General features: G+C 44.5%; 1 protein-coding gene across 1 annotated transcript in view; it reads left to right on the forward strand.

The window, feature by feature from the left end:
- The first annotated feature begins 1,030 nt into the window (after nt 1-1,030).
- nup160 (nucleoporin 160) overlaps nt 1,031-26,273 on the forward strand; it is a 67,790-nt gene continuing 42,547 nt past the window's right edge. Inside the window, exons 1-13 of the mRNA XM_055649801.1 lie at nt 1,031-1,167; nt 3,977-4,082; nt 4,620-4,830; nt 8,047-8,269; nt 10,016-10,094; nt 10,336-10,450; nt 10,979-11,134; nt 12,615-12,695; nt 14,543-14,640; nt 17,632-17,716; nt 20,180-20,248; nt 22,331-22,414; nt 24,490-24,660. Of these exons, the coding sequence (XP_055505776.1) occupies nt 1,041-1,167; nt 3,977-4,082; nt 4,620-4,830; nt 8,047-8,269; nt 10,016-10,094; nt 10,336-10,450; nt 10,979-11,134; nt 12,615-12,695; nt 14,543-14,640; nt 17,632-17,716; nt 20,180-20,248; nt 22,331-22,414; nt 24,490-24,660 (1,605 nt within the window). The 5' untranslated portion in view covers nt 1,031-1,040. The remainder of the gene's footprint in view (nt 1,168-3,976; nt 4,083-4,619; nt 4,831-8,046; nt 8,270-10,015; nt 10,095-10,335; nt 10,451-10,978; nt 11,135-12,614; nt 12,696-14,542; nt 14,641-17,631; nt 17,717-20,179; nt 20,249-22,330; nt 22,415-24,489; nt 24,661-26,273) is intronic.

Here is a 26,273-nt window from a genome sequence, read left to right on the forward strand (position 1 = left end):
CAAAGGGCCACCCTGCCGGCAGTCTGTTCGTTTTTTCATTCTTTTTGTATTTTTTAGTGTGTTAAAAGTTTGTTTTAATTAGATTAGATTAGATTCCTTTATTGTCATTCAGACCTTTCGGTCTGAACGAAATTTCATTACAATAATAATAAATAACAAATACAATAAACACAAATTAACATCCACCACAGTGAGTTCACCAAACACCTCCTTACTGTGATGGAGGCAAAAGTCTTAGTCTCTGTCTCTTCCCTCCTTGTTCTCCCTCTGCGCTGAGGCGATCCAGGCCGAAGATGCCGCCATCCAGTGGACCTCCGAAGTGATGTCGCCACCGCCTCAGCTCCGATTCGGGCCGCTGTCGAAAGCCAGAACGCTGCCTCCGCTCCGAGTCGGGCCACCACCGCCTCAGTTCCAAGTCGGGCCGCTGCCGAAAGCTGGAACACCACCTCAGCGAGTCGGGCCGCCACCGCCTCAGCTCCGAGTCCCGCCGCCTCAGCTCAGAGACCCGCAGCCTCAGCTCTGAGTCGGGGGCTCGAGACCCACGACCGAGGAAGAACTAAGGGAAGGACTTGAACTTTATTTCGCCTTCCATCACAGTGAGGAATGTGTAGGAGTCACTGTGGTGGATGTTCATGTTAAAATGTGTTTTTTAGTGATCTGTTGCTTTTAATTGTATGACTGACCTGGCCAATGAAATTCCTTGCATGTTGCAAAACATACTTGGCGAATAAAGTGTGATTGTGATTCTGATTCTAATTCTGATTCTAAAAATCACAACTGAGGGACAGGGAGAGACGTCAGGACCAGCGGCCACAGTGGAGGAGCGGCAGAGTTGCTGCCTCAACGCCAGACCCTGACTGCGGGCGCTGTCTGTACGGAGTTTGTACGTTCTTCATGCGGGTTTTCTCCGGTTTCTTCCCACACTGTATATAATTGACCGATTAAATTGTAAATTGTCCCTGGTATGCAGGATAGTGTTAGTGTGTGTGGGGCGTGCGCTGCCCCTTTAAGAGATTTGAACGGGAGCCGCGCGCGCGGGAATGGCGCCACCGCCGCTTCCCAGAGGGCGGCGCGGCAAGATGGCGACGGTGTGGGAGCGGAGCTTGTTGGAGATCGGCAGCGCCGAGCGGGACTTCCCGGCCTGGCGGGACATGCGCGCTGACCTGGGTGAGGAGAGATCGAGGAGCGCGGCGGATGCAGCGAAGTGAAAGAGCGGAGTTAGCTCTAGACTCAGGCCGCCGTCTGTCTGACCGCATGTGGTTCGCGCGGCCTCTACATCTCCCCCGCGCCCTGCTTCACCCCCTGCCCCACTCCCGTTGCCCCTACACCCACTCCCCTCGCCTGCCCCTGCACCCCCCTCTTGCCCCAGCAATCCCCCTCTCCCCTCCCCTGCACTCTCGCCCCTCCACCACTCACCTCACCCCCCCTCCACTCCCCTCGCCCCTGCACCCCCTCTTGCCCCAGCAATCCCCCTCGCCCCTGCACCCCCTCTTGCCCCTGCAATCCCCCTCGCCCCTGCACCCCTCGCCCCTGCACCCCTCGCCCAAGCACTCCCCCTCTCCCCTCCCCTCCCTGCACTCTCGCCCACTCCACCACTCACCTCGCCCCTCCTCCACTCCCCTCGCCCCTGCACCCCCCTCTTGCCCCACTCCACTCGCACACCCCCTTGATTTCCCCTTGTGTCCCTACCCTACCACCCCCCTGCCTCCCCACTATACTACCCTTGCCACAGTGCCTATTACCCTCATGCCCTTGCCTCCCTATTCCACCACCCTCGCTCACAGCCCCTTTTACCCCCCCCCCCCACTTCTACCTGCCCTGCCTCATCTACCCCCCCCCCCCCCCCCCCCCCCTCTGCCACTCGTGCCCCTGCCTCTTTCTTCTGCTATGCACTGGTGCAGTTGGGTGTTTGGTGGCAGGTTCCTGGTACCCACCTGCCAGTGGAAGATTCCCCAGGCAGCACCTAGCAGCAAAGTGTAGGACATGTTACATGTAATGTGTGGAAACCGATGTGAATTTAACTGTAGCAACAAGGAATGGACATTTTACCTTGATGAATTGCACTGCAGGGGGTATGGATAGATACAATTGGCAACAAAACTGTTTGCAACTGAGCATGGCCAAGAATACGATTGCTTACCACTCGGACCATAGCCATTATGTTTGGCTATTGAGGTAGCTGCCATTGAGGCAGGCTATCATCCCACCTGCAACCCCAGATAGTTGGAGGGAAGCCTTTTCATCCATTACATCTCGGTGTATCCACCAAACAATGCAAGGCGACTGCTGTTGGAGAGGTTTAGTGATAAACCTTGCTGGGTTTATGGGAAAGGGAACAATGACGGTCTCAATGGAATAGCAACCAGTTCATGAACAAAGCCTTATCACGTGACCAGTAGAGCCAATTCCTGTCTAGACATACTGTACAATTTATAAATTATTCTGAATTGGATACAAATTGGACAGATAAATTACTGCTGTTTGTGGTGATGACAACATACCTGCTGAACTGATAGTTAAATCATTAAAGTTCACGCTGAAAATTTTTCTGGGTACATCTGATGTATCAACGGGCTCTGAAACCATAAATATATAGGTCTCTACCACTGCTGAACAATAAGAGAGATGAATGAAAACGGGGTCCAAACCTTGTTGCCCTCAGAAATTGGTCAGATTCTGCCTTGACGTCAAATCTGGAGCATATTTTTGCCCGGGAATGCAGAAATTACTGGACATTGCTCGGTCCATCATGGGTATTGACCTCCCCACCAATGAAAGGACCTACAGGAAGTGCTGCCTCAAAAGGGAAGCTAATATCATCAAAGATCAACACCGCATTTCTCATCTCGCTGCTATCATCAGAAAGAAGGTACAGGAGCCTGAAAAGCGTGACCTCCAGAATCAAGAACAGTTTCTTTGATTACTGTATATTTATTTAGGCTGCTTCAATGTGCTTGCAAAACTGCAGCATGTATGAATTTCATTGTTCAGTACCGTGCATTTAAACACTCGATTCATTAGATTACTGAACGAATAATTGAAGCAGAAGCTAAATTTTCTGCATCATGTGACGCACTCATGACTTCCCAGAGCCATTCCACTTGGTGAATGTGAAGAGCACGGGTTATAGGAAACATTTGGTAGGACTAAGGATTGCTCTGAGCTAGTATAGCCGTGATGGGGGCAAAATGGCTTCCTATGTTGTAATGAAATATGGTATATAATTTGCGCGGCTTTTCCGACATCTCTTACAACACCTTTGACCTTCATCCGTAGAAAGGGAAGGGTAGCAAATATCCAACAACATATTTGACTGCAGGCTTTCTACCTGACCCTCACCCCGAAGGCTACTAAACCGTGCATTACAAATACCTAGCCAGAAGTACTACAGCAGTTTGAGACAGTCCACCAGGTTTTCAAGAATAGTTAAGGATGCATGTTAAAATTGTCCTTGCCGCTGACCTCTTCATCAGTGAATGAACATATAAATTAAAGGAATGTTCTACAATTGCCTGAACGAATGCCATTCCAAAAAGTTGAACCAGGCCCAAGCCACACAGATTTGGCATTCTATCTATCATTGTAAATTTTTGTACCCCTTCAACCGCAGCGTGTGTTGCCTACATTGTGCAATGAAGAAATCTGCCCAGCACCCAACCTCTGGAAGGGCAAGGGCAGCTGTATGCCGGTACATCACAACCTCCACGTTGTACACTCTCGTATATATCAGTCGTTCAACATCACTTACAAAATGCTGCTTCTCCATAGAAAAGAAGCAGCTTTATTATGCTATAATAAAGCTGTTTATTATCTCCACTAAATGCCCCATTTGGCTTGGTGGAATTTACAACACGTCAACATTTTTCCTTGCAGCTGATTTGCTTCATAGTTTTGCAATGAATGTGTGCTTTATTTAGGATTTCTTACAGTCCGTGAGCTATGGATGAATGGCTAATATACCATGTCTGTTCTGCAGGTGTGAATGCGATCCCAGGTGTGAAGTACTCTGATAGTGCAGGTGGATTTTTCTATGAAGAGAGTGGGAAGCTGCAGTCTGTCACCAGAAATCGGTTCATCCACTGGTAGGTATTTCCTACATCACTAGATTGTGTGTCACTGCAGGAGACTAATTGTATGTAGTATGACAACAGAAGTAGTTATCATAATTTCTCAGTTACCGTCTGTTACAGCACGTATCAAGATATTCTACAACTCTCAACACTGATTGTCTAGCGATGCCCTTCCTTTCTGTACCTGATTATTCACGTTAAGTGTAACGGCTACCTGTAGTGTAGATCCAGAGTGCAAGCTCTCCTGGGACAAGAAAGATAAGATAAGTTGTAGAAAATAGAATAAAACCTCGGCATCAAAACCCCACTCAGTCTTCTCCAGGAGACCATCACTGACAATGTGGTTCAGTCAATATCCACTGGTTAGAAACCTTGGGGTCTCTGCATTTGTACCTTTTTATTGAAAGAGAAGTTATAAGCATGTTCTTAATATGGGGTGAGTGTTGTCATTTATTCTGCTACTTTGTTATCCTCTCAAAGCTTGTTGCAAGATTTGACCACCTATAGGAAATATTTTATCGACTAATTTTATGCCTGAATATGCCTTAGGACAAGCTCTGGTGACACCCTGCAGCTGATAGAACAGTCTTTGGATACCAACCTCCTCAACAACGCGGTGCGCCTGAAGTTCCTGAACTGCCATGTGCTGCCAAGTGGAGTTCATGTGCATGAGACTCATGACCGTGTGACTTTGCTCATTGCCACCAACCAGACCGTGCACAGGATCATATTACCCCACCCCGCTCGCATGTACCGCAGTGTAAGTAGTCGTTTTGCAAAAGTCCTGCGAAAGGGTCAGCAGAACGTTAACTGACTCAAGATTGTTGGCTGTATCACAGATCACCAGTTTTGAACTCCTTGCTCTGTAGCGATGTTGTGATCTGGTGTCTTCTTATTAATGTGACTAGGCATATGGTTGGCACTTTAAATGCAAGAATTCATGTGTCTGCTTGTCTTAGTCATACAGCATGGAAGCTGGGTCAATTCATCCATAGTGACCAAGATGTCCATCTAAGCTACTTATTTTTATAAGTTTTGCCTATATCCCTTTAAACCGTTCAAGATTCAAGATTCAAGATTAAATTTATTTGTCATTTGGACCCCTTGAGGTCCAAACAAAATTACGTTTCTGCATCCATACATTACAAACAAATAGACCCAAGACACAACATAATTTACATAAACATCCATCACATCGCTGTGATGGAAGGCCAAAAAAAAGTATCTCTCCACTGCACTCTCCCCCCCGATGTCAGAGTCAAAGTCAAAGCCCCCGGCTGGCGATGGCGATTGTCCCGCTGCCATTAAAGCCACGCCGGGTGGTGCAAGGTCGCACACCGGGTTCTTGATGTTGGAGCCCCCGGCGGGCGCTCGCAGAGTCCCGCGGCCGTTCCAAGCCGCGCGGGGCGGTGCTGTGAGGCCCCGCTCCAGGAGCTCTTCGACCCCGCAACTCGGGCAGGAGAAGTCGCCGTTGCGGGAGCCCTGAAAAGCGATCTCCCTCCAGGGACCCGCGGGCTCCCGGTGCCGCCGTCCGCCAGACCCGCAGTTGCAGCCTTCGAGTCTCTGGAGGTCGGGCCGCAGCAGCGCTCTACCACCGCTCCACCCGCTCCAGACTCGGCCAGCTCCGCGACGGTAAGGTGAGTCGTCGGCACCAGAGCCCCCGGTCTTCCAGTTGGAGGCCGCTCCTCATTGCAGCCCCAACGACAACGGAGACCCAACAAAGAAAAGGTCGGGTCTCCTGTGCAGGGAGAGATTAAAAGTTACCCCCTCCCTCCCACCCCACCCCCACACACACACACACACACACACCCCAACAAAAAATAACAAAAACGACATAAAAACATAGACAAAAAATAATAAAAACGCAGACGGGCTGCAGAGGCCGCTGCTGACGAGAGTCGCGCCGCCTACCTTTCCTTTCTATATACCTGCCCAAAATATTGTGATAGTGCATATCTCAACCACTGGCCCTTCTAAATCTTAATTTAGTGAGCTTCCAGACAGGCATCCTGTCCACTGAGCTGTTTTTCAAAATTAATCTCATGTTTCAGGTGAAAGTTGTGTATTGTGGCCAATTAGCTTCCTTGTGGGTGAGTGTATTGTGGTATGACACAGAGCAGCATGGGTACAATAGATAGATAGATAGATAGCCTTTTATTGTCATTCAGAAATCTGAATGAAATTGCAGCAGTCATACATATAATATAAAACAACAATAAACACACATTAACATCCACCACAGTGAGTCCACCTAGCATCTCCTCACTGTGATGGAGGCAAAAGTCTTAGGTCGCAGTCTCTTCCCTCCTCTTCTCCCTCTGCGCTGGGGCGATGATTTTGATAAAACATGGCTTGCTCAGTCATCTCTACAAAGTCTTGGACAGCCTCATCTGTCCATTGTACTTGTTTGGTGTCTGCAAGTTGTTTCGTTTGCAGGTGACTAATTGCTTTGTCAAGGGTCTACTGTTGATTTGGAGGAACTGCAAGTCAAGATGTCATAGATCAAGGCAAGGGAATTAGCCAAAACAAGCGGGGAACCTTCCCGATTACCACCTCTGAAAGATACCGTCAACCTACTTTGCAGTTGAGTTCTGATGTGGCATTTGAGCCCATAACCTTGGCAGAAAGATCAAACGATCGCCAGTGTGAATACAAGTTCCCGATAATGCTCACAAAAGTGTTTTGATTTGTGTATAAAATCCACATTTCTGTAGTATGACGTACAGTGCCCTCCATAATGTTTGGGACAAAGACCCATCATTTATTTATTTGCCTCTGTACTCCAAAATTTGAGATTTGTAATAGGAAAGAATCTATTTATTATTGTAATAGAAAAAATGTGGTTAAAATGCACATTGTCAGATTTTAATAAAGGCCATTTTTATACATTTTGGTTTCACCATGTAGAAATTACAACAGTGTTTATACATAGTGCCCCCATTTCAGGATGTTTGGGGCACAGCAATGTCATGGACATGAAAGTAGTCATGTTTAGTATTTTGTTGCATATCCTTTGCATGCTTGAAATCTGCGATTCATGGACATCACCAGTTGCTGGATTTCTTCTCTGGTGATACTCGGCCAGGCCCGTATTGCGCTTGTTTTGGGCCCTAGTCCCCTTCAGTTTTCTGTTCAGCATATAAAAGGCATGCTCAATTGGTTTCAGATCGGGTGATTGATGGCCACTCAAGAATTGATAATTTTTTAACTTTGAAAAACTCCTTTGTTGCTTTAGCAGTATGTTTGGGATTATTGTCTTGCTGTAGAATGTATTGCCGGCCAATGAGTTTTGAGGCATTTGTTTGAACTTTAGCAGATAGGATGTATCTATACACTTCAGAATTCATTCTGCTACTACCATCAGCTGTTGTATCATCAATGAAGATAAGTGAGCCTCTACCTTCAGCAGTCATACATGCCCAGGCCATTAATACCCCCACCACTGTGTTTCACAGATGCGGCGATATGCTTTGGATCTTGGGCAGTTCCTTCTCTCCTCCATAATTTGCTCTCGCCATGACACTGATATAAGTTAATCTTCATCTCATCCGTTCACAAGTCCTTTTTTCACAACTGTGGTTGCTCTTTTAAGTACTTCTTGGCAAACTAAGCTGGCCATCCTATTTTTCCGGCTAACCAGTTGTTCGCATCTTGCAGTGTAGCCTCTGTTCATAAAGTCTTCTGTGGACAGTGATCATTGACAAATCTACTCCTGATGAGTGTTTCTGATCTGTCGGACAGCTGTTTGGGGATTTTTCTTTCTTATAGAGAAAATTCTTCTGTCATCAGCTGTGGAGGTCTTCCTTGGCCTGCCTTTGCGATTAGTAAGCTCACCAATGCTCTCTTCCTTCTTAATGATGTTCCAAACAGTTGATTTTGGTAAACACTCTGTACTGTCAATTTTGTGCCTGCTGTTTGTTGGTTTTGCCACTCTTCGTGTTGCATTGATCTGCAATGGTGCTGTTATTCTCCGCAGGAGCTGATCAGTGAAGGACATATCCAGTCCATCTTTACTGACATTGGGAAGCTGAACCTACGTGACCCAGCCCACAGTTTTTTGATTCCTGGTTCCCATAGCCATGCTGTTAACTCAACCGCATCAGCTACCTGGCTGAATAGTGATGGAGAGGCACTGTTTGCACTGGCGTCTGCATCCGGAGGGATTATGATAATCCAGCTTCCTGAGCAAGATACTGCAGGTAATGAAGGTTTTATCGCGAAAGGTTGATTGTCTTGAGTGCAAACACTATCTCTGTGACTTGTTACCACAGACTAATATGACATACTAATTTTATTTAAGATCACTTCTGCTGTGCCAAGGTATAACAAATTAATTAGGTTTAGGTTTATTAATGTCACATGTACCAAGGTACAGTGGAAACCTTTGTTTTATATGCTATCCAGTTAAATCCGATAATACTGTACAATAGTCAAGAGTATTTTATTGGTCATATGTCTAGAAACAGAATAATTAAATTTTTGCTTGCAGCAGCATAACAGATGTGTAAATATAGTCCTCTATAAACACCATAATAAACATCAAAACGGTTTAGTATATAAAAAAAGACAATAATAGTGCAAAGACAAGCACAAAGCCCCCAAGCCTATGTAGTTCCAAACTTAGTTAGAGGTTCTAGTATTTAATAGCCTGATCATTGTTGGGAAGAAGCTGCTCCTGAATCTGGACGTTACAGTTTTCGGGCTCTTATACCTTCTTCCTGGTGGCAGAATTGACATGAGAGCATGGCCAGGGTGGTGTGGGGGAATCTGATGCTGGTTGCCTTTATGAGGCAGTGACTCCTTTAGATCCCTTTGATGGTGGAGAGGTTAGTACTAGTGATGAACAGGGCAGTGTTCACCATTTCTTGCAATCTTCTTTGTTCCTGGGCGTTCGAGTCGCCAAACCAGGCCATGATGCAACCAGCCAATATGCTCTCTACTGTACCCCTGGAGACGTTGGAGAGTATTCGTCGACATATCGAATCTCCTCACTTTTCTAGGGAAGTAGAGGCGTTGATGAGCTGTCTTCATGTTTTCATCAGAGATGTGCTCTTCCAGGAATTTGAAGTTTTTTTGACTCTCCACCACGAACCGTCGATGAAGACTGGTTTGTGGATTCTCACCCTTTCTCCTCCAAAGTTATTAACCAGGTCCTTAGTTTTACTGACGCTGAGAGCAAGGGTGTTGGTCTGGCACCATGATCAATCTCCATCCTATACTCCGACTCATCATTATCTGTAACTTGACCAACAATAGTGGTGTTGTTGGAAAATTTAAAGGGAGTTGGAACTGTGTCCTGATACCCAGTCATGGGTATGGAGCAATGGGGAATATACAGAGTGCAGAATATAGTTCTCAGCAGCATGGTGCATCCATTCCAGAAACAAAGTCCAATGTCTGCAATGGGGTGGAGATGTATCAGACAGTACCCAAGCTTATGGAAGGGCCATTCAGAAGTCTGATAAGAGAAGAAATTGCTGTGAATTCCACCCTTGATTTCACCCTTCAGTATCCGTTCATTGTGTTTACATTTGCATGCAGGGGAGGAGGGCAGGAAGAAATGGAATAGATCAAAATTATAGTTCAAACTTCTAGTGCATTAGATATAACAGGATGGCTGGCAGTGGGTGAGATTTATGTCATTTAATAAAGCCCTTTAGTTTGATTTATGCCTATCATTAATACGCTAGAATCTATTCTGTATATATATGCAACCCAAACCTTTTTTAATTACGCTCTAACTCACTCCTAAATATGTTCAGTGAAAATTCCAGTGAACCATGGCTTTGAATTCACTCTTGTGTATCGGGTCATGATATTTTCACTTGTATTACATCTTGACAGCAAAATAATCTGTTGGTAAAATGAGTGTGAATTGCAACCTCTGTTCAGTTACATGGTGAATGCAATGGAAGAAAATAGCGCTGCCTATTATGTTGTTACAGGTTCTGCGGCTTTACTGGAATTGAAGCAAAGCTCTGTCATGCAAAGGCTACTCACAGGGTGGATGTCAACGGCTATCAGGTGAGTGCCAGCAAACCCTGTTCCCCTGGATGCTGCATGAGCAACTTGTCCTATTGATCCTTGAGCAGTGTGTTGTAGGGAAGCACCATGTTGTCTGTTCTACTATGACTTAGACTAGTGTGGGAGTTTGTTACCTCTTTCCGCAGAAGTTGCGGAGCATCAGTAGTGGTGCAGGGATGGAGTAATTGTGGCTAAAGAAATGCTATTCAAAGATAACCAAAAAAATGTGTGTACTCTGCAGAGGTGACCAATGTCCTTCAGATCTACCTGTCAGCCTTGCTGTCCAGCTCTTGGAACATGATACGTTTATCTTTGCTCTGTGTCAGGACCACAAACTGCGACTCTGGTCCTACAAGGTCTGTATCATTGGTCTTGGTGCTTGGGCATTATATAAACCATTATTTGGGGAAAAACAAAGGTTTTGCAACAACTGTGTGTTTGTAGTTGGGAGGAGCTTGCTAATGAGAATGTGTTAATGATGAGTTGATGCTTTTGGACACCACAGAACATGAATATGCAAGGCTGTACTCGGATCCTATTTGGATCGGCAATGTAACAGCGAGAGTTTGGTAAGAATGTTGCTGATCCCACTTGGATCAGCCCTGTAATAGCTTAAATCTAGGAACTTGAAGCCATAAGGTACCAGACCTAACTTTTGTGCTGCCTTAATTGATACCTAATATCTCAATACAGCAATTGCAAGTCACTGAGGTTTAGATGAGTTGTCATTTGAAGCCAAGCAACGTGGTGATTTGCAATTTGTGAAGTTTTTTTTCAGTGCGCAATAATAATAGCGAGCACTGTAAAGTTCAGGGGTGCCTGTTTAATGGACGATAAGCTGCTTTGTTAACACTAACTAGTGTGCATTGATTTATTTTGTTCAGGATCAGATATGCCTGATGGTTGCGGACATGCTGGCGTTCATGCCAGCCAGCAAGGAGCTGAGACACACAGGCAGTCTGGGACACAAACTGCGTTTGGCGTATTCCTCTTCCGGCTTCTTCCTCGGTGTCTATCTACACTGCCCTAAACGTGGACAGGTACCCCAGCAAGCCAAAAGGCTCAACAATTCCGACTATTCATGTCGTAAAATGCACGTTTCATTATTGACGTCCCTCTCCATTGACATTAAAATTCAGTATTTTTCTGCTCCTCTATGGCTCATAGATATTGCCAGAACTCAATATTCATCCCTAATGTGACAATAAATGTCCTTTGGCCTTTAATTCACTTGTAGACACAAGGAACTACAGTTGCTGGTTTGCAAAATAAAGACAATGTTGGAGTAACTCAGCAGGTCTGTCGGCATTTCTGGAGAAAATGGATAGGTGCCGTTTCATGTCAGGACTAATCAGTCTGAAGAAAGGTACCGAACCGAAACATCACCTATATGTGTACACCAGAGATGCTGTTTGTCCTGTTGAGTTACTCTAGCACTTTGTGTCTAATTCACTTGTGAGCTTTGGCTACTTGGGGTAGATGCAAACTAGTGGCTATAACCCTCATGTCTTGATCAACCAGTAGATGGTGCTCAGCGTATTACTCATTGCTGGCCATGCCCCCCCCCCCCTCCCCCTCCATTCCATTATGTGCTACATCCAAACTACATTCATCACTGAGTGGTGCTAATTCATGAGCTGAGGGAAAACTTGGGGTTGTCTCCATTCTCATTTGCCTGGGATTTATAAGACTTCATGGCCTTGGAATGTAGTTCAACACCCACAGGATGTATACCATAATGGGCTGTATACCATTATGCGCTGTGTAACATTTTGCTGTACCCACCACTGAGTGACCTGCCACTGGGATGATAGCGTCTAGGGGCATTGAAGTTTTCACTTGACTGGACTGGGACAATTGAGGCATATGCCATATATTTGTGGCAACTCTTTGTAAGGTTAGCCTGAAACATATCTTTGCTGTATTTGAAACTAATGCTTTGGCGGACATTGGATAGTATGATATGATTTTATTTATTACAGCAGGTTGTTTCAATGGACTGGCCACTTTAGGGCAATAGACAATAGGTGCAGGAGTAGGCCATTTGGCCCTTCGAGTCAGCACCGCCATTCAATGTGATCATGGATGATCATCCCTAATCAGTACCCTGTTCCTGTCTTCTCCCCATATCCCCTGACTCCGCTATTTATAAGAGCCCTATCTAGCTCTCTCTTGAAAGCATCCAGAGAACCTGCCTCCACCACCCTCTGAGGCAGAGAATTCCATAGACTCGCCACTCTCTGTGAGAAAAAGTGTTTCCTCGTCTCCTTTCTAATAAGAAATAATAACTAGTAGATATGAGGTTAATACAGGCTAGTCAATTTCTTTGGCTAAAAATTAATTATTGTTCCTGATTATTGGATTCAAATTCTCCTGTTGGTTTTTGACCTACAGAAACCAGAGCACTGATTTAGTAATTTGAAGTTTTATATGTAATAGACCACCTATTGTTCATAAAGATTGGAGAGAGGACATGTTGCCCATTACTTCAATTCTCATCTTGCCTTTTCTGTTTTCCAGTTTTGTGTCTTCCAGTTAGTGTGCTGCATTGAGAGTAACCGCTACAGTCTGGATCACATCTCTACTCTCTTCTCCACGCAGGTATGTGCCTCCTAGCATCAGTTTTGCATGAACTCACCAACAGTGTGTTGTAAAACTGCAGCAGGGTGTTTTCAGTTAGAATAATTGTGAACACGACTAGGGCACGTGAATTACAGTCATTGTCATACAGTGCAGACACAGGACCTTCACTCCACAACCCTCAGTCTGTAGGCTTTAATTTGATGATTCAAGTGGTCTTCCAGATGGTTTTTAAAGTTTCAGGAGCATTTGTCTCCATCACTTACAGTGAGTTCCAGGTGTCAGATACACCCTTGATAAAGATAATTATTCCTTGGATCCCCTCCAACCCTCTAACTGCTCACCTAAGATCTATGCCCTCTGGTCCTGGACACCTCTGGCTTCGGGAAAGGTCTTGTATAACTATCATATCTATGCCTCTCATTTTGTACACTCCAGCCCATCCCCTCAGCCTCCTCTGCTCCAAGGAAAGCAATCCAGTGGCTCTTGAAAACTGAAATGTTCCATCCCTGGCAACCACCTGTCTCATTCCATGGGATTATTTATCCTACAAGTAGAAAAAGCAGTGTAAAGGTTCCTCTTTCACTAAAATGTAATCACAGTTATTATTAGAGAATGCCCTACAACTATAGCCTTATTATTCTTGCCCCTCACTGATTTTCCCATGTGATCTCGGTTCAGTCATTGACTGATTGATTGAAAGATACAGCATGGAAACGGACTCTTAAGCCCATCCAGTTTGCACCGATCTTCGATCACCCATTCGTGCCAGTTCTTTGTTATTCCACTGATGCATCCACTTCCTATACCCTATAGGTAATTTACAGAGGCCAATTAATCTAAAAACCTGCACATCTTTGGGATGTGGGAGGAAACTAGAGCACCTGGAGGAAACCCCACAGCAACAGGGAGAACCTGCAAACTCCACACAGACAGCACCGGAGTTCAGAATTGAACCTGGGTCTCTGCAGTTGAGGCAGCTGTTCTACTAGCTGCACCACTACTCTTCGGAGTCCTGGAGTGCTATCTCAGCAAAGTATTTCCCCCTCCCATATATATTTGTAAGCTCTACCCTCATTTGAAAAGCCTCCAATGATATCCTTCCTCATCACTGCAAAGATAGTTTTTGTGATTAATATCCTCTTTTGCATCCCTGTCCCATACAAAGCTCTACCCAATCATGCCTGCAATTTACATTCCCTGGAACTTGGGGCTGCCAATTGTGTCTTCATTTCAGCCATATTTTAGAGATTACAGCAATTTCATATTCTGGCATCCTGATCATACATGCAGTAGTTCGAATGAGAGTGGTTGTTCTATTTTGTTATAAGGACAGAAAATGCTGGAAATATTCCGCAATGCGAAAGGGAAATAGAGGTAACATTGAGGAAGGGTCTATGGCCTGAAACTTTGACTTTTTCTGTTTGCACAGAGTATTCCCAGCATTTTCGGCCAGCACTATTTTCATTTTGCTTGTTCTGTTTGTTTCTCACTGTTAAGCTTCAAGCATTCATAGGTTATGAGGAGAAATAAACTAACTCCATCTGTGAACCCATGGTCTCAGCCTGGGCAAATCACTGTCCTCTGTGTTGAACCTGGTATGTCATAAGCTCACATGTGATTTGAGCTGTTGTCCACTTGTATAGTGTAGCATAGCTTAAATGTTATTCTTGCTTTATTTTCTTGGATTTGGTTAATTCCTCCTTGAATGTCTGGCATTATGAAGCAACAGCCATTCTTTATGGATATGGTGATGTAAGAACCTCTACCTACAATTGCTGGATTCTATGTTGAGATTGCCCTGGGTTGCTTTAACGTGATGCTGGCTGACACGGCTGATTTACATTCATTCTGTTTGGTCTCCACAGGAAACACTTGTGGATTTTGCCTTAACTCCCACTGATATTTGGGCCGTGTGGCAGGATGAGGATAACCAGACCAACGTTAGATACATTAACTTTGAGCAGTAAGTTCCTGATGAGAATGAAATAAATGTCAGCAAACATTTTTAAGCAATTCCTTTCATAAAATGAGCTTCCCTTCAAAAGTATAGTTGGGAAACTTCCCATAGTTACAATCGATGTGAATGCCCAAGTTGTGCCCACCACAGTCAATGGGCATTTGAGAGGTTGTGCCTGGGACTCCAACTTTGTCCTGGTGTTGCCTCTTGGCATTCTTGATGGCTTTGCAAAGGTCGTAGGAAGTTTTCTTTGATTTAGACAAAGTAATTAAAGGTAACATCTCTAAGTTTGCAGAAGACACAAAGCTCGGTAGCAGTGTGAGCTGCGAGGAGGATGGTATGAGGCTGCAGGGTGACTTAGATAGGTTGGGTGAGTGGGCAGATGCAGTATAATGTGGATAAATGTGAGACTATCCACTTTGGTGGGAAGAACAGAAAGGCAGATTATTCTGTGAATGGTGTCAGATTTGGAAAAGGTGGGTGAGGTGCAACAAGACCTGGGGGTCCTTGTACATCAGTCATTGAAAGTAAGCATGCAGGCAGTAGGCAGTGAAGAAAGCAAATGGCATGTTGGCCTCCATAGCAAGATGATTCGAGTATAGGAGGAAGGAGGCCCTACTGCAATTGTACAGGGCCCTGGTGAGACTGCACCTGGAGTATTGTGTGCAGTTTGGATCTCCTAATTTGAGGAAGGACATTCTTGATATTGAGGGAGTGCAGTGTAGGTTCAGCAGGTTAATTCCCGGGATAGCAGGACTGATATATGATGAAAGATTGGATCGACTGGGCTTGTATTCACTGAAAATTAGAAGGATGAGAGGGTAAACATAAAATTCTTAAGGGATTGGACAGGCTAGATGCAGGAAAAATGTTCCCGTGTTGGGCGAGTCCAGAACCAGAGTCACAGTTTAAGAATAAGGGGTAGGCCATTTAGGACTAAGATGAAGGAAAACTTTTTCAGCCAGAGAGTTGTGAATCTGTGGAATCATCTGTCACAGAAGGCAGAGGAGGCCAGTTCACTGGATGTATTCAAGAGAGAGTTGGATATAGCTCTTGGGGATAACGGAATCAAGGGATATGGGGAGAAAGCAGGAACAGGGTACTGTTTCTCGATGATCAGCCATGATCATATTGAATGGTGGTGCTGGCTCGAAGGGCCGAATGGCCTACTCCAGCACCTATTTTCGATGTTTATGTACTGCTCGGGATCGTTTGACTTGTAAGTAGTGGTCTTGGGAATGGTTCTAATGGTTCATCCATGGTTTCCGTTTGGCGAACACTTAAATTGTCTTCTTTGGCACGCTTCCTCTATGCACTTACTGATGAAATCAGCCACAGCAGTGGCGTGCTCTTTCAGTTGGTTGCAGATTCCCTGAATATCGACCAGTCAACTGACTCAAAGCAGTCGCTCGCGTAGGATGTCACCTGTTTCCGCAGAGCAGCATTGAAAGACTTCCTTTAACGGATTTTCCCGCTTCAATTTCTGTTTGTAGGCATGGAGGGAAACATAGATACATAGAAAATAGGTGCAGGAGTGGGCCATTCGGCCCTTCGAGCCTGCACCGCCATTCAATATGCTCATGGCTGATCATCCAACTCGGTATCCTGTACCTGCTTTCTCTCCATACCCCCTGATCCCTTTATCCACAAGGACCACATCTAACTCCCTCTTAAATATAGCCAATGAACTGGCCTCAACTACATTCTGTGGCAGAGAATTCCAGTAATTCACCACTCTCTGTGTAAAAAACGTTTTTCACATCTCAGTCCTAAAAGATTTCCCCTTTATCCTTAAACTGTGACCCCTTGTTCTGGACTTCCCCAACACCTGGAACAATCTTCCTGCATCTAGCCTGTCCAACCCCTTAAGAATTTTGTAAGTTTCTATAGGATTCCCCCAATCTTCTAAATTCTAGCGAGTACAAGCTGAGTCTATCTAGTCTTTCTTCATATGAAAGTCCTGACATCCCAGTAATCAGTCTGGTGAACCTTCTCTGTACTCCCGCTATGGCAAAAATGTCCTTCCTCAGATTAGGAGACCAAAACTGTACGCAATACTCCAGGCGTGGTCTCACCAAGAAAGCACAGCTAGGTGATGTGGTTTCCCAAAATGTTGTTGGGGCAGTAGGTGTTTTTTTATGGATGTGTAGCGGTAGTCAAGAGTGTTCGGGGCCCCTGGTGGGACAAGAGAAATGTTGTTCCACCAACCTTTTGCGGTTGGCTTGCTTGAGGTGCCTAGCTACAATGACCGGGGCTTTGGGGTGTTGTCTCAAAACTGTTAGTGGCAGAGTACAGTTCATTCAGAGCAAGCTTGACGTCAGTATGGGGATGTATGTGTGCTCTAGTGTGAGGTTTCATATGGTTACGTCATTGCCTTGGTGGAAAATACCTTTGTGCCATTTTAATTTTAGTAGATTGAATCCTCATTTTTATAAATGTTTAACCAGTTGTAGAGTCATTGAGTCGTACAGCGTGGAAATGGGCCACTTGCTCACCTTGTCTATGCTGACCAAGACGACCCATCTAAGCTGGTCCCATTTGCCCGCTAAACCTTTGCGGCCCAAATGTATAAATGTTATTGTACCTGACACGACAACTGTCTCTAGCAGCTTGTTCCTAATAATGTTACCCCTCATGTCCCTATTAAATCTTTCCCCTTTAATTCTTGATTTCCTGGGGGGAAAACTGCACCTCTATAAGATCACCCCACACTCTCCTCTGCCCCAAGAAATAGTCTTGGCTTGCCTGCGCTTTTCCTGTAGTTCAAGCCTGGAGTCCTGTCTCTCCCTCAGTTCTCCTGATTCTCAAATGCTGCACACATTGATACCCAACTGTGTGGCATTGGTTAGAAAAAGGAGAGAGTGACTAATTGCTGTAAGATTATGTGGTTGACTGTGAGGCTGAATAAATTGGTGCTTTCAGGAGAATTGGGAAGGAAACAGACAAAAACATATATTTCTGGAACCTGCGGTCAATAGTGGCTTTCATTTATTGCAGTAACCACGCTGGCCAGTGGAACCAGGTCTTCATACAGCCTGTTGCTGATGAAGAATTACATGTGCCAGAGGATCAGGACCCCAAGGTGAGCAAAGATTACTTGCTGAGAAGTTACTATCATCCTGTTGCATCCTAATCTCTGATCAGAAATGCTCATGTCATAGATGTGTAGGCAGGAACTACAGATGCTGGTATCTACCGACAATAGATACAAAGTGCTGGAGTAACTCAGTGGGTGTGGCAGCATCTCTGGAGCAAAAGGATGCTTGACATTTTGGGTGGGAACTGCTCTTCAGACTGACAGTGGAGAGTAGGGAATTTGGAGGAAAAGGCCAGAATAATGCAGGGCTGGCAACAGCTGACTAAGGAAGTGTGGACCCCATAACGGCCCATTGTTAGCTGGGATAGAGGTGATAAGGAAGAGATACAAGGATGTGAACAATGGAACGAGTAGGTCGACCTGGGTGAGGCAGGGAGGAGAGAGGGAATGCAGGGGTTAACTGAAATGAGAGAAATCAATGTTCATACTGCTGGGTTGTAAGCTGCCCAAGTGAAATCTGAGGTGCTCTTACTCCAATTTGTGTGTGGCCTCACTCTGACAGTGGAGGATACTCAGGACAGAAAGGTCAGTATGGGAATGGGAGTTAAAATGTTTGGCAACCGGGAATTGCGTAGGCCAAGGCAGACTGAGGGTAAGTGTTCCATGAAATGATCGCATGGACAGCACTTAGTCTTGCTGATATATAGCAGTCCAAATTGAGAACAATTGATACAGTAGATGAGATTGGCGGTGGTGCAAGTGCAACCTCTGCCTAACCTGAAAGGACTGTCGGCATCCGTTGATGGAGGAGATATAAGGATAGGTGTTGCATTTCCTGCGGTTGCAGGGGAAGGTTCCTGGGGAGGGGGTGGTTTGGGTGGGAAGGGATGAGTGAAAAAGGGATTTGCAGAAGGAATGGTTTCTGCAGAAAGGGGTGGAGACTTCCACAGTGTCAACAGGGAGAATGATGCTGGGTCAGAGCATTGAAGGAGGTTGGAATATCATGCGGGTTCTGAGATTTTGCTGTGTATGATTCCTAGAATCGTACGGCAGAGAAATTGTCCTTTTTCATCCACAGCATCCATGCTGACTATGGTGCCTATCTATCCCAGGCCTATTTGTCCGTTAGGCACATATCCCTCTATGCCGTTCCTAACAAAGTACCTGTCGAAGCACCTTTTAAACATTGTACCTGCCCTCATTACCTGGTAGCTTAATCTAGTTATTCATCACACTGTGTGAAATGCTTACCCCTCTGATCTTCATTAAATGTCACCCCTCCTTAAATCTGTGTCCTCTAGTTCTAGACAAAGCTTCCTTGGGGAAAAACTATTCTGATTATCTGTCCTTTCTGTCCCCCTCATGATTTAATAACCCTCAATAGGGTCAGCCTTGGCCTATCTATGTTCCTCTAGTGAGAATAAATCCAGTCTGTCCAATCTTTCTGTTTAAGTACAGCCCTCCATTTCAGGCATCATCCTGGTGTATCTCCTCTGCACTCTATTTATTGCTTTCACGTCTTTCCTGCAGTGTGATGACCAGGACTGTACACAATACTCTCAAGTGTGGTCTAACTAGTATTTTGTTCAACTCTTACGTGACGTCCCAACTCAGACTCGGTTTATGAAGGCAAGCAGGTCAAATGCCTTTTGTATTACACTGTCCACTGGTGTCACAGCTTTCAGGAACCTATGGACTTGAACCTGAAGGACTGACTATCCCAGCCATTGATCCTATATGATATGCCAGAAAGAACTGCAAAATTCATTACCTTACACTTGTCTGGATTAAATTTCTGCTAATGCTCTGCCTAATCCACCTAACCTTCCATTTAAATGTTGGAGCTGTACTTATCCAGGCGAGTGGAGCCTATTCCATAATATCTGAAGGCTTGGTTCAACAGAATATTCAGTCCCTCGCTTGATCAAAGTTGGTGTTTACTTGGTTTGTCTAGTTCCATTTTTGGTCAGCTAAGACTTCACTGGGTTGTTGAGGGTATGAGGGATGGTACCAATGCTTGTTAAGGGGCGGTGATTAGAGTTCTGTTGTTCTGAGAGTTATTGTCTATTTACTCAATATGTGCATCCCCAACAACTTGATTCAACTCAAAACATTTTCCAATTCCCATTGGAATAGAAGGAGTTTGAGGAGTGACCTTGCAGAGGCTTATAAAATGATGAAGGGTATGGATAGGATGGATATTCAGAATCCTTTTCCCAGTGTAAGGGAGTCTAGAACTAGAGGGCATAGGTTAACGGTGAGAAGGGAAAAATGTAAAGAAGATTTGAGGAGTGAATATTTCAAATGTCATTATCTGGAGTTGAGATTGGAACTGATTATCATTTAGTCACCAGCTAATCTGTCTGCTTCTGATTTTGTACTTCTGCCCGTGTTTAGCACTAACGGAACAATGTAGCTAAAGGGACGTCTCATTGTGAAGATTTTGTGAAGAGACTTTAATGATGAGTACATAGATGTTAAATATTTTGTGTTCTGGTTACTCCACAGGAAACCTATCTGGAATATCTCTTTGCCTCTGGCCGTTTTACGCCTCAGGCCCTGCTGAAAGCTCTGCAGGTAATTCCAATCTGTGCAACTCACTTAAAATAATAGTTATATTAGTTTGCTGTCATTCTGGTTGACTCCCCCGCCAGTGTTCAGCTGGTAATTATTGTGCTGATAACTAATGGAGATAGAAGCGGCAGTTTTCTGAGTGGGTCATTCCTTTAGCTATTGTGTCGATTACAATCCCTGTGGCGTTTCTGCAACACTCGTCAGAGGGCAGCATTTCAACCCTCAGCGATGGCAATGTAATGCCGAAAAGATGTTGAATGAGTGATTGAACAACTTGGACACCAGAGGGAGCTCGTACTGCTTTTTAGAAGTTTGATGATTTGAGAGGACAGATGTCCTTTACAAAAATGCCGTGTTCCTTAGAATTGCATTGGGGTGGTCGGCCTTGATTCTGTTACCTTCTATGGAGCAGTGAGCCTCAGTTATTATCCCACTCGTACCTCCCTGATCCATTCATCCCTGTGTCCCCCTCTCAAATCTCTCTCTGATTCACCCTTCTCTGTGTCACCCACACACTCAAACCTCTCTGATCCAGCCTTCACTGTGTGACCCCCTGTGTGGGATCAAAGAGTGGAACAGACAATCTCTCTCTGATCCTCCCTTTTCTGTGTGACTCCCTCCACTCACACCTCTCTGATCCATACTTCTCTGTGTGACCTTGTCTGCAAGCTACTTTATCCCACTTTATCCATGAAGGGTGTGTCCTCTGATTCGATTCTGCCATAAAACCTGGTGATGGCAGGTAGAAAGGGCCTATTCCATTGCCTGTGATAGTTATACACAGTAGGATAATTGGAGATTGCTCAGACTTGGTCTCAAAGACATAGGTGAACGCTTTGCATCATGACTGCAATATGCAAACCTGCAGACTTTTCACCGGGACCAGTTTGAGCCAACTATTGAATTGAATATTTATTACATGTGATTTGAACCTCAGTGAGGCTCAAACAAAACTTAGTTTCCACAGCCATACAAACCAGAGACAATTCTTACAAGACATACAAACAATGCAATTTACACAAACATCCATCACAGTGAATCTCCTCCTCACTGTGATGGAAGGCAACGTCTTTTTTCTCCCCTGCACCATTTTTCACCCAACTATGGCTGCTGTCCAGTGATTATTGTACAGCTGTGATATTTGTATTTGTCCATTTCTGTGAATTATCCAAACCTCAAATATTTAGCATCGGTTTCTGTGCCTATTTTAATTTGGATTTATCAGCAGATGCTTGGTCCGCAAAGCCATTTATATATCCATTTTATTTATTTGGGAGGTTAGTGTCAACAGCATTTAATTCCATCCTTAATTGTCAGCAGCTTGTACTGCGGCAGTTCTGGAGAAGCTGCTTGCCCGAGGCTGTTGGATGTGAGCAGATATTATAAAGAAACATGCCACCTACATTATGGATTTCTACTGGCTTGGTATCTAAGTGAACAGTGCAATGGGGGGGGGGGGGGGGGGGGCTCTATGTTGCTGTTGTACACTGGCGAGCTGGAATGTACTATGGAAATGTGTTTTCAGTGAGGCAATTGAATGTGAACACCCTCAAGAGTGAGATCAGACTATAAACCATGCATTAATTTCCACCCAGTGAATAAATGGGAAGCATTCATTGTAAAACTCTGATCCGAGAGAGTCTTGCTGTCTGTCATTCTCCTGTATCAAAAATATTTACGCCTTCTTCAGAGATATTCCCCACATTTTTTCAAATGAGTGGTCTTTTGTGGTAAGATTGTGTTCTTTCCCTCTCATAGATTAACCACTCTTAATCCCAACAGCAAGATTGTGTAAGGAATATTTCCAGTTTAATCAAATGGTTACATTTGTGAATTTCTTCAAATTAATTTTCATAGCCTCTCTCTTTTCCTTGTTATTTTGCTAAACTCTTTTGTTTGATACCTGGTAACATGAATCCAAGTTGCCTCTCACCTTCTATTGCAAGATATTGTTGTACCTTTAAGTCATTGCCAGCAGACATTGATACAATCCTGTGTGTGTGCCATGATCGTCAACAGACCTGATAACATCACAGCAGCCTAATGTACCAGTGGTGCTGATGTACTTTTAAATCTTTGATTTAGATTTACTGCCGAGGGGCAGATAGAATCCTGGACCCGACAATGGATGGGCTGAAGAAGGAAGTAACGCTAGCTGTGGAAAATGCGGTAATGTTGGAAATGGAGGGTCATGGTGTTACTGGAAGTCATTGTTCCTTTGGTTCAGATAGTTTAAGGAGCTTGACCCATCAGTAACTGTAGTAATTGGGATGCAGCTTTATGTTGCTTAGTTAGGTCCCCTTTCTTACTGCTCCTTTGTAAAATTCAGTATTTACAGTGCATTCAGAATGTGTTCAGACCCCTTCACTTTTTCCACATTTTGTTACAGCCTTATTCTAAATTGGATTAAATTATTAATTTTTAATCATCAATCTACACACAATACCCCAGAAAGAATAATTGAAAACAGGTGTTTAGAATTTTTTGCCTAATTGGTAAAAATAAATAACTGAAATATCACATTTACTTAAGTATTCAGACCCTTTGCTATGATATTCAAAATTTATCTTGGATTCATCCTGTTTCCATTGATTATCCTTGATTGGAGTCCACCAGTGGTAAATTAAATTGATTGGACATGATTTGGAAAGGCACACACCTGTCTATATAAGGCCCCACAGTTGACAGCGCATGTTAGAGCAAAAACCAAGCCATGAAGACGAAAGAATTGTCTGTAACCTCCGAGACAGGATTGTGTCGAGACACAGATCTGAGGAAGGGTATAAAACAATTTCTGCAGCATTGCAGGTCTCGAAGAGCACAGTGGCCTCCGTCATTCTTAAATGGATGAACTTTGGAACCACCAGAACTCTTCATAGAGCTGGCTGCCCGGCCAAACTGAGCAATTGTGGAGAAGGGCCTTGGTCATGGAGGTGACCAAGAACCTGATGGAGATTGGAGAACCTTCCAGAAGGGCAACTATATCTGCAGCACTCCATCAATCAGGCCTTTATGGTAGAGTGGCCAGATGGAAGCCACTCCGTAAAAAGCACATGACAGCCTGCTTGGAGTTTGCCAAAAGGCACTGAAAGGACTCTCAGACCACGAGAAACAAGATTCTCTGGTCTGATGATACCAAGATTGAACTCTTTGGCCTGAATGCCAAGCGTCACGTCTGGAAAAAAACAGGCACCGCATGGTGAAGCATGGTGGTGGCAGCATCATGCTGTGGGGATGTTTTTCAGCGGCATGAATTGGGAGACAAGTCAGGATCGAGGAAAAGATGAATGGAGCAAAGTACAGAGAAATCCTTGATGAAAATCTGCTCCAGAGCGTTCTGGACCTCAGACTGCGGCAGACGTTCACCTTCCAACAGGACAATGAGCCTAAGCACACAGCCAAGACAACGCAGGAGTGGGTTCGTGACAAGCCTGTGAATGTCCTTGATTGGCCCAGCCAGAGCCCAGAATGAACCCGATCGAACATCTCTGAAAATAACTGTGCATCGACGCTCCCCATCCAACCTGTCAGAGGTTGAGAGGATCTGCAGAGAAGAATGGGAGAAATTACCCAAATACAGGTGTGCCAAGCTCGTACCCAAGAGGACTTGAGGCTGTAATCGCTGCCAAAGGTGCCTCAACAAAGTACCGAGTACTGAATACTTATGTAAATGTGATATTTCAGTTATTTATTTTTAATTACTTTGCCAAAATTTCTAAACACCTGTTTTTGCTTTTTTATTATGGGGTATTGCATGTAGATTGATGATTAAAAAAATAGAATTTAATCCAGTTTAGAATAAGGCTGTAACGTACCAAAATGTGGAAAAAGTGAAGGGGTCTGAATACTTTCTGAATGCACTGTACCTCTCCACCTTTCTGCATGTATTAATTAAAGTGAAGAAACAAGGATGCTGATTTACACAAAAGGGCACAAAGTACTGGAGTAACTCAGCGAGTCAGACGGTATCTTTAGAGAACACGGAACATTCAAATGATACCTTCCTTCACTGATTTGTTGGTATAGATTAGTCATTCCAAGCTAATCAGTGAATCTTTCCTGAGTGGAGGGAGTTGGCCTTGCATGTTCTGTCATCACACGTTCAAGAATTAATTGGGTGTTTTTCCTTGAATTGGAAATTTATTCCGTTGAAGCATATAGACATTGACAAACTTGGGATTGTTTCCTTTTTGATTTGAAGGTCCAAGAGGGTGTTTCTTATAATTTGTACTCATTGTGTTCAGATTCAAAACAGTGTGACGGAGTACGAGTTCTCCCAGGAGGTGTACCGTCAACTGCAAGTGGAATTCTGGTCTAAGTTCTACGCCTGCTGCTTGCAGTACCAAGAGGCCCTAGCTCGCCCCCTTGCACTGCTCGTCAATGCTTGCACAAATATGGTGTGCCTGCTGAAAAAGGTGAGAGTTTGATGATGGCTAGGCGCTGGTTTTCAATCGGGTTCTTTCCCAGCCTGCAGAATTGACAAAAGCCATGGGGAATTTGAGGTTCCTTTCCCAAGTTTTGATTTTGTTTGAGGAATATAATGACTAAACTAAATGCTGGCTTCCATTCATGTGTGCAGTGGCTAAACAGCAACGTGTACCTCAGCGGTTCTCAACCGGGGTTACCCGGAATGCTAGGGTTCTGCGAGAGGTAGCTAGGGGTGCCAAGAGAAACAGTGATAAATAGACTAATCATATGGAAATGCATTTTTGAGTCATTTTTGTGTTTAATTTCATACTTGTAATTTTATTACACACATACGCCATATTTAGCGACGTCTATTTCGCATATTTAACAACGTCAAATTTAGCGACGTCTATACTGCGCCAGTGTGAAACGGCCTTTAGTGGTCAGTGGATTGGAGCTGTAAGTGACTGATTCGTGTATCATCAAGTGACTCACTCGAGTACTGACGCATGCTCGGTCTTCATCAGTCCTGTCTGTGCTTACTGGCGTGTAGGTACAGTCCCTCATTCACCCATGTTTAGTCATGTTTACCCATCATTTAGGGATGATATATGAATTTTTTTAATTTAAGTATATTTATGTTTATTTTTGTTATTTTTTTCTCGCTCTCTTGCTCTTTTGTCTGCCTTTATTTGCTTCAGTTTTAAACATGAGATGTGCAGTGAAATGAATGGCAATGCTCGCGGACTTTTGTGCAAAAAGACAAACGACCAAACAACCAAACAAACTATAAACACAATCATAACACACATATACCTTTACATGATAAATAATTTAAGGAAAAACGTTCAGTGAGTTAGTCCCCGGTGAGATAGGCGTTTACAGTCCGAATGGCCTCTGGGAAGAAACTCCTTCTCAACCTCTCTGTTCTCACCGCATGGCGACGGAGGCGTTTGCCTGACCGTAGCAGCTGGAACAGTCCGTTGCAGGGGTGGAAGGGGTCTCTCATGATATTGTTGGCTCTGGAGTTGCACCTCCTGATATATAGTTCCTGCAGGGGGGCAAGTGAACTTCCCATAGTGCGTTCAGCCGAACGCACTACTCTCTGCAGAGCCTTCTTGTCCTTGGCAGAGCAATTCCCAAACCAGATGGTAATGTTCCCGGACAAGATGCTTTCCACCGCCGCTGCGTAGTAGCACTGGGGGATCCTCGGAGACACTCTGAACTTCCTCAATTGCCTGAGGTGGTAAAGGCACTGCCTTGCCCTACTCACGAGTGCTGAGGCGTGTGATGCCCATGTCATATCCTCGGAGATGTGGACTCCCAGATATTTAAAACAGTTCACCCTATCCACAGGATACCCATTTATCCTCAATGGAGTGTATGTCCTCGGATGATGTGCCCTCCTAAAGTCCATGATCAACTTCTTCGTTTTTTTGATGTTCAAGAGGAGGCTGTTATCCTGGCACCAGAGTGCTAGATCAGCCACCTCCTCCCGGTAGGCCTAAATATATTATGTTTGCCTTATGAACTTTAAGTTTATGAAAGAGAAAGAAAGATTAATAAAGAGATATAATTTTTTATGTAGGGGTTCCCTGAGACATGAAAATTATTTCAAGGG

The sequence above is a fragment of the Leucoraja erinacea genome, chromosome 18, assembly GCF_028641065.1.
Source record: "Leucoraja erinacea ecotype New England chromosome 18, Leri_hhj_1, whole genome shotgun sequence".
Lineage (NCBI taxonomy): Eukaryota > Metazoa > Chordata > Chondrichthyes > Rajiformes > Rajidae > Leucoraja > Leucoraja erinaceus.